General features: G+C 38.6%; 1 protein-coding gene across 3 annotated transcripts in view; it reads right to left on the minus strand.

Moving 5' to 3' along the window:
- prex2 (phosphatidylinositol-3,4,5-trisphosphate-dependent Rac exchange factor 2) overlaps nucleotides 1-630 on the minus strand; it is a 95,353-nt gene extending 94,723 nt beyond the window's left edge. The window contains exon 1 of one of the 3 annotated variants that reach the window (XM_031281940.2): nucleotides 179-629. In XM_031281940.2, the coding sequence (XP_031137800.1) occupies nucleotides 179-316 (138 nt within the window). In that variant the 5' untranslated portion in view covers nucleotides 317-629. Of the gene's footprint in view, nucleotides 1-178 lie in introns of all 3 variants that reach the window. The other 2 variants (XM_036000461.1, XM_031281943.2) reach the window with 2 other exon arrangements.
- Between the last annotated feature and the right edge of the window lie 6,792 nt (nucleotides 631-7,422).

A 7,422-nucleotide genomic window follows, 5' to 3' on the forward strand; every position in this document is an offset into this window, starting at 1 on the left:
TTAAAGTTAACATGTAACACTTAACGTTAGTAGACGAGTTCTTGCTCTGACGCCCGATGCACCATGCATACTAAACAGGCTATTTTTGTTTGTTTGCTTGTTTTGGGGTTTCATTTTCTTGAGTAAAATGTGCACTTTTGTTTGCCCGTCTCTGGTTAAAATGATTCTCACAACTCACCGAGAGAAACTCTAGTGTCCCAACGTAATCCCGTTCAGTCTTTAAAAGTTCATTTAGGACGCACACTCGTAACCGGAGCTGCTTCTCCAAGTCCTTCCCGCTTTCAGCTCTGTGCTCACTTCTGCTCTCCTCAGTCATGGTGTGTAAATTAGTGCTTAATTTCCTTCGGCAAACGTTTCACATCACAAAACAGGTTTCAGTCGTGTAAAGTTTGCAGCATGGCAAACACTGAGGGCAACCGGGTCGGTGTCTGCACTGGAAGTCCACGGAAAGTAGAACAACAATTCCCGGATAAAAACGCGTGAAAAGCAAGTTTAAAATGAAAAAAAAGAAATGGAAACGACTCAACAGCGCGAGACAGTTTAATACAGAGCGTGACTGAAGAGCGTGCAACAAGTGGACACCAGTTAGAAAGTTCATGTGACTCCTAAAATCTTCATCCTAATCCAGCCTCCCAACAACCTAATGCGGAGGACCAGTGTCAAGTTAGCCACAGTGCGCGCGACGACTTCCGGTTGGTGTTTTCAGTATAAAACTGCAGCGACAGGTTTTGAGAAAAAAACACCAACTCACACATTTAACCAAACCAAATTGTTTTTATGAGCATACAGGCGACCTATAATCGATTCAAATTGCCGGTGAAAACCGTTGAAAACGACACTCAGGAAATAAAATGTACACTGGCTAAACTGATGCCGTGGAGTAACCTACTTATTTTTGATGTATCATTTTAATTTGAAGAGACCATTACAGTAGACTTCTGGGATTATTGTCCTAATCTCCGTTTGGTTTGACACTCCTGAATCTTGGATGAGACAGTTAGGCTACATGTTCACAGACTATAATAATATATGTCCTAACCTCATAGACTATTAACATATCACATCATAAACCTAAAGGAGTATCACTTAGGAGAAAATTACACAGTTTATTTCTGTAAAGCTCAGAAGAATGTCAGATAAAAACCAAAGACAGTAGATCAGCACTGTTTAAAATGTTACTCCATTTCACTCAATCCCAATCCACTGAAATGTTTGGGATGATCTAATGGAAGAAATAAAGTGCTCCTCACTTGTTTGAACTCCTTGTCCTTGTCAATGATCCTGGGTTCTGCCAAGAAGACCACGCTGAAATAGTGTCACTGCAAAGGTTAACCATGTAAGAGAATTATGTTGCATTAATTTAATTGGTTTCTTTCTCCTTGTAGCCTAATAAAGCACAGCAGTCAGTTAATGAAGTAATGAAACACAGGCATAACACCTCTGCTTAGATCATTAAGTTGCAAATGAGCTTATCACCAATATATTTGTGTAGGGACCGGAGGGAACCCTTTCCATGCTTTGCATTACCATCAGTTCTTTGGATAAAACACATACAATAAAAGAACTTAAAGAAGAGGGGTAGTCACAGATGGGCCTGCATTGCATCAGACCTAAAGTCCTTCTCCACTCATAATGACAGCTCTCTCAACAGACTGTCGCTTCACTTTAGTTTCCTCACGGGTTGAGCTTGCACACAGGTTCAAAACACTTTATTACAGAGATAGCGGGAGAAATAAGATATTGTGGATTGTGAGGGTCTGGGAATCTGCACCAGCCGGAGTTTAGATATTAGGGGCCTCAAAGAACAATGTGAGGTTCTTTTCTCCTAATGTGATTCATAAGAGATGGTTGCATTTGAAACACATTCAGACCTTTTTCTTCCAAAGTACCATCAAAATAAAGCTATTAAAAAGCTTCTTTTTAAAACAAAAAATTAGATTTAAGATATTTCTCCTAATTAAGCATGGCTCATCTTTACAAGCTGGTAATGTGAGTCCTGTCCAGTTGCAATCCTATCGACTTCAAAAAGATGCAAAGAAACACACACAAAGACGTACAAACATGCAAACAGTCAGAGTGTGAAAGAAATGTTTGTCTTTACTACAGCATTACTAATCTTGAAACCTATTTTTGTTATACTATGCTGGAGTAGAGTTCACAGCATTAGTTACGATATTTCCCCAGTAATAGAACTTTTTCTCCATTGATTTGCCGGTACAGTCAGAGAGACTGAGGGGAAATGACACAAAGTTGAAGGTATTTTAAAAACCTTAAACCTTTCGGGGCTCGAGCCCTAGAAGCCACCCCCTTGCTCTGCCCCTGTCTTGGGAGGTGAAAGCTATGTTCAAAATCCATTCTTGCTCCCTGCTAAAGCTGCAGTGCAGGAACAGGCACTTAATACGCTGGTTAAGTGTGTATATATTGAATTAGACACAGTCAGAATCATTTAGCGCCTGCGTAAATAGCAGCACAATCAACACTAGAACAAGCTTTAATTTCACCAGCCTGATAGTCTTTTGAGGGGATTGTAGGGGAGCCATTTGCAGCCTCCAATGCTGATTGGATTAACATTTCAACACGTAGAGATGCCATGTTCCGTGACATTCTGTTTTTATGTATATCAGCATATTCTGGAGTGTAGTCTGTCTATAAAAGCACATTCTACAAAAGAGAAAAATAATCCTAATGATGACTGCTCACATAACTTATCAGCGCCAGAGGGAGTCTTTACTATATAGAGCTATTATATGTCTCAATTACAGGTTAGTGTCAGTTTTGTGAGACGAGACAAGGACATGGCTCTTAAACTTGAGTAAATGTTGACATGCAGTATACTCTGGTGGTTTAATGTAGTACTGCATGCTCTGGGTGTATTTCCTGATGATAAAGTTATGTGCTGTACTGTTTCTTTGCTGCCACCAGAGAGCACTGTTGTTTTTGACTAAAATACTGCTCCTGCTACGACTCAAAGGTTTTCCATCAAACAGAGCTGTAGTCTGTAGTCATAATGAGTCTATTTATTGACAAAGCCCTGACAAAGTCTGAATGGGCCTGGGTCCCAGTCTGACAGTTAATGTACTAAATCTGGGTCCTAGTTTGAAAACATTTGAGAAACCTTGACGACATTTGCGGTAGGCCAACTTAATTATGGTTTTATATTAGCCATTCCAGTGCAGGTAAATTTCCAGACCTTCAACTTTTATTGCCCATGACTTTGGTCTGTGGAACTAACTTCTATTATTTGTGGTTTAGCTGTGGGGACTTGCAGAGTGCTGCCAGGAAGTGTTCTGTTCTTCCCATTGGAAAAGGAGTGTCAGACTGATGTAAGCTGCCTTTTCTGATTACTTGCTCTTAACATCAAACATAAGTGGTGATAACAGTGTTAATTTACACTAATACTGACATGTTAGTCCTTATTTCCACCCATGTGCCTTTCAGTGAATCAGTTTACGGCAGCCAAAGCCAACATTCCTACATCATATCATATCATTCCTGTGCAGAGGTGATACAGTAGGGGGAAGCTAAGGTGGGTTTATTACTTCGAGTGGTCTGAATTTCATTTTGGCCTGTCAGGCCAGGCTGCAGTGTAGGAAAACACATATCGTTATGCTTATCAATCAGATAAAACCTTTTCCTGGCAGATTTGTAATGCCTGTACAACATCTACATATGCCAGTTAAGAAAAGGAAAACAAGATATTTGCCAAAAAAAAGTCATTCTATGTTATTAAATGGCAGAACCACAGCCTTGAATAGGCAAATATTACAAAAAAGCTATTCATATCCCGCTTCAGGTCGTAGTAAGTAACAATCAATGCACTATGGTTAATCTGCACTAGTTCATATTGCAGTGGTGCGCAACATGCAGTCAAGATAAGCGCTTTAATAAAGTCATGGTGTGTTGCTAATTTATGTATTATTCTTAAAGTTTTGTAGTTAACCTGTTTTCTCCTCTTTCTGCCAAGTTTCTGTTTCCTGAGTGACTTATGTGAATACAAAGTAGTGATATCACTATCACAGGGATATCACTTACATCCCTGCAGCTATTAATCAAAATCTAGTAATAAGTAGTATTACTGTATAGATTCCAATAAATAACAAGGCGTCTCTCTAATGAGAAATTATCAGTTCTCAACAGGCATAAAGGGCGCAATATGTTCAATCAATGGTATAAGAAAGAGATTAGGATTATCAATGATTTGCGGTGAGAAAATAGTTTAATATTAATTAATCTGATTCAATCTATATATGGAATACCTTTAGCTTACATTTCTGCTTTTCAGATTTAAAATATACCATCTCTATGCAATGTGGAATACATTTTGTTACAAATGGGAGGAGTAATCACTTTATATTCCTTTTTTATAAACTCTCTTTCCACAGAATCCACTAAAAGGACTGAATCACTTTGGAAGAGAGTATTGGTAATTTAACTTAATGAGGATGATTGGAGTAAATTCTATTAAGTCTGTGTTTATTTGTAATTGGCTATGTGAAAGACTTGCAATTTTTTGTATATTTTTATAGACTTTTATCACACCTTCAATATTAAGCAAATTCAATTCCCTCTGTGTGCACTAAATCTAAGTTACACACTGCCTCCTTTGTACCTCCTGTTTAGTCTTGTCACATGATTCAATCTTTTTGGGAGGGTGATTCTGCAACATTAATTACGTTTTCCAGCGCTCTGTAAATGTTCACCGACCCTTTTTCTCCTCAATATTTATAAGAGGACATTGGACCTATTTAACTCTGAATTTAAATTTTTTCTTGCAAGATAAATCTGAAGGGTTGCAAGATTTTTAGATGTTCCTCTTTTTTCTTATGAATTACTGTATTATAATAGTTTTACCTTTTCAGTCAGTCAGTTTTTTGTTTTTTTTAAATGGGAAAACTCACTCATTTAAAGGACCAAAAAGCCAGAAAGGTTGGGAATCACTGACATATGATAATAGCCCGTTAATTCCTTGACACCCTTTCTCTGCTGCCAAGGCCCCCTGTTCTTCATTTTGCCTCTCCCAACTTCACTGATTTCTATTACTGTAAGCAAGTCTTTGAGCTTTGTAATCTAACACATCGTCACCTTCCTAAAACAATGGCCTAAGTCATTTTTTGACAAAAATGATTTTTTTTTTTGCCTAAATCATCTCATCATGGTGCTGGCCCCCTCTGGTAAAATTGCCTACATCCTCAGTTGAACAGGTCTTGTGATTCTACACCTTTAGTATAATGGTCTATGTCAAGTGTGTGACTAGGCCGTTTAGTTTTTTGTGTTTTCTAAAAAACCTGACAAAATGACTTAGGCCATTATTTTAGGAAGGTGACAACATGGAAATGTGTGGGCTGCAGATATCTCAGCAAAGCTTAGTGTAACTCATGTTTCATCCTTTGCCTCACCATGATGGATGATTGCAAACGAAGGTTCTCTTCATCGAGATTATCTTCCCCTAAATTCTCCATTCATTGTGAGAGTGACACATTTTTATGGCTGCCAAATGGTCCACTTTGTGCAGCCTCTCAGACTGTGTCTAACCCCCTCTATCCCCTCTACTCATTTTCTTTACTTCTCCTCTCAGGGTCAAAAAGTCATAGATGTGCACTCAGGGTCAGCTGGGATCAATCAGATCCTGCAGAAGCCCTAAAGGCATCACAAAGAGCTGCAGTTAGCCCCACAGATTGACCAGAGCCCCCCTCATCAACACCACAACCAGTGCAAGCCCCGCTCTCTGACTGCATGCTTATCAAAGAGCTCATTCACACCCCTCAGCGCGGTTTGAGACTCACAGAGGAACATGGTGATTTATTGGACCTCGTGCCATTCTAAGATTGTACAGCGTTAGCTCTGAAAGATGCTTGGTTCTTCACCTTCCCACAGACCACAGCCAGCAGTGCCACACGCCCAGGTCTGCGTTCCTGTGTGTTAAAAACAACACGGAGACCATCACACTGACTCCCGGCGTTGCCCTCAACCTACGTCTCCGTGACCAACACGTCATGCTTAAATGAGCAGCCAATTTAACAGCCTATACATGCAAGTGTTTTAACTCTTCCCACAAATCCCTGAACATGATATACATGGAACGCAAAGCAAGCATTTTATGAATATGCTTCTGTGTGCAGCTGTCGCGGTGCTCAAAAACACTTTCTGGGTTTATGTTATTTTTTGAAAAATAGCTCAGTCAGAAAACCCCTCTTTAAACCTTGGTACCTTCAATTTACGATTTGACGAGATTTTCCAATAAAGATGTGGATTTTTTCTGATGTCTAAACCAACGATGTATTCACTCTGTGAAACATCTTTGATGTTATTCTAAAGTGCACTTCACAGATGTATAGTAAATAAGAAATTAAGATCCCTTTAACCCTTGAGTTTGTTGACATTGGCTTTCCTTCCTAACTTGTTTGGGGTCCCACAGACCAAACTGCTATAGGCATGTATAAAAATATTGATATATTTGCAAATTATTATATTGATAATAATTGCAAAATAATGTCTTTCTTTTTTTCTTTTTATCTAACCTTATTTAAACTATTGTAAATATGCAGAAAATGATGACTCTTCCCATGGGCTTACACATTTGATGAAGGTGATGAAATACAGAAATGACCATAAAGCATTGTTATTTCACCAAATAAGGGAATATTTCATTCCTTTTGCTTGCCAAAAAGTCATCCGCACAAAAAAATGTACAGTATGTTATTCCACATGGTGACGATACTTGTGTTTGGGGTCATGTTGTAGATCCCATAATGGTCTTATTCCCTCTTAAACTGTGGTTAAACTCCAGTTGCAGATATCCAAATAGACTTATTTGGGATTTGGGCTGAGTAGCTGTATATAAGGTAAAAGTCAACACCAAATTTAACCATGATTTAAAGCTGAGGCCAAGCAGAAGTAATGCGTCATTTTCTGAAGTGGGCTTCTGAAACATGCCATCAGTTCCAAATCGTGTTTTGTTTTTAACAATTCTCATTAAAGTATAGAAAAAGTCATGAAGTATCAAGGCGATAAAACAATATTAAGTGTGTTTTTTTTTAAATAGCTAATGGCAAATGGCTGCAAATCTACTGTGAAGTCTTAAATCACAACAAACACACAAAGAACATTTTTATCTCAAAGTCATTGCAGCTATTAGTCTCAGGTTTGTATCATCAATAAATCTTTCAGCCCATCCTGAGTTTAGAACTAAATGCAAGAGACAATGAGCCCACTCCACAAACTCCCTCCTCAAGTCATCAAACTATTTATTGCTATGCCGATTTGAGCACCTGTGTTCTGCAAATATCATTATCACAACTGTATAATAAAGACCCTAATTCCACTTCTTCTTTGTGCAATGAAGTACGTGCTGTCAAAAACAGCATACTGTAATGTCTATGTGCAGCGAGCAGGGAGTTGTTTGGGGTCTGTTATAGAGTAATT

This window comes from Sander lucioperca, chromosome 1, assembly GCF_008315115.2.
Source record: "Sander lucioperca isolate FBNREF2018 chromosome 1, SLUC_FBN_1.2, whole genome shotgun sequence".
Classification (NCBI taxonomy): Eukaryota; Metazoa; Chordata; class Actinopteri; order Perciformes; family Percidae; genus Sander; species Sander lucioperca.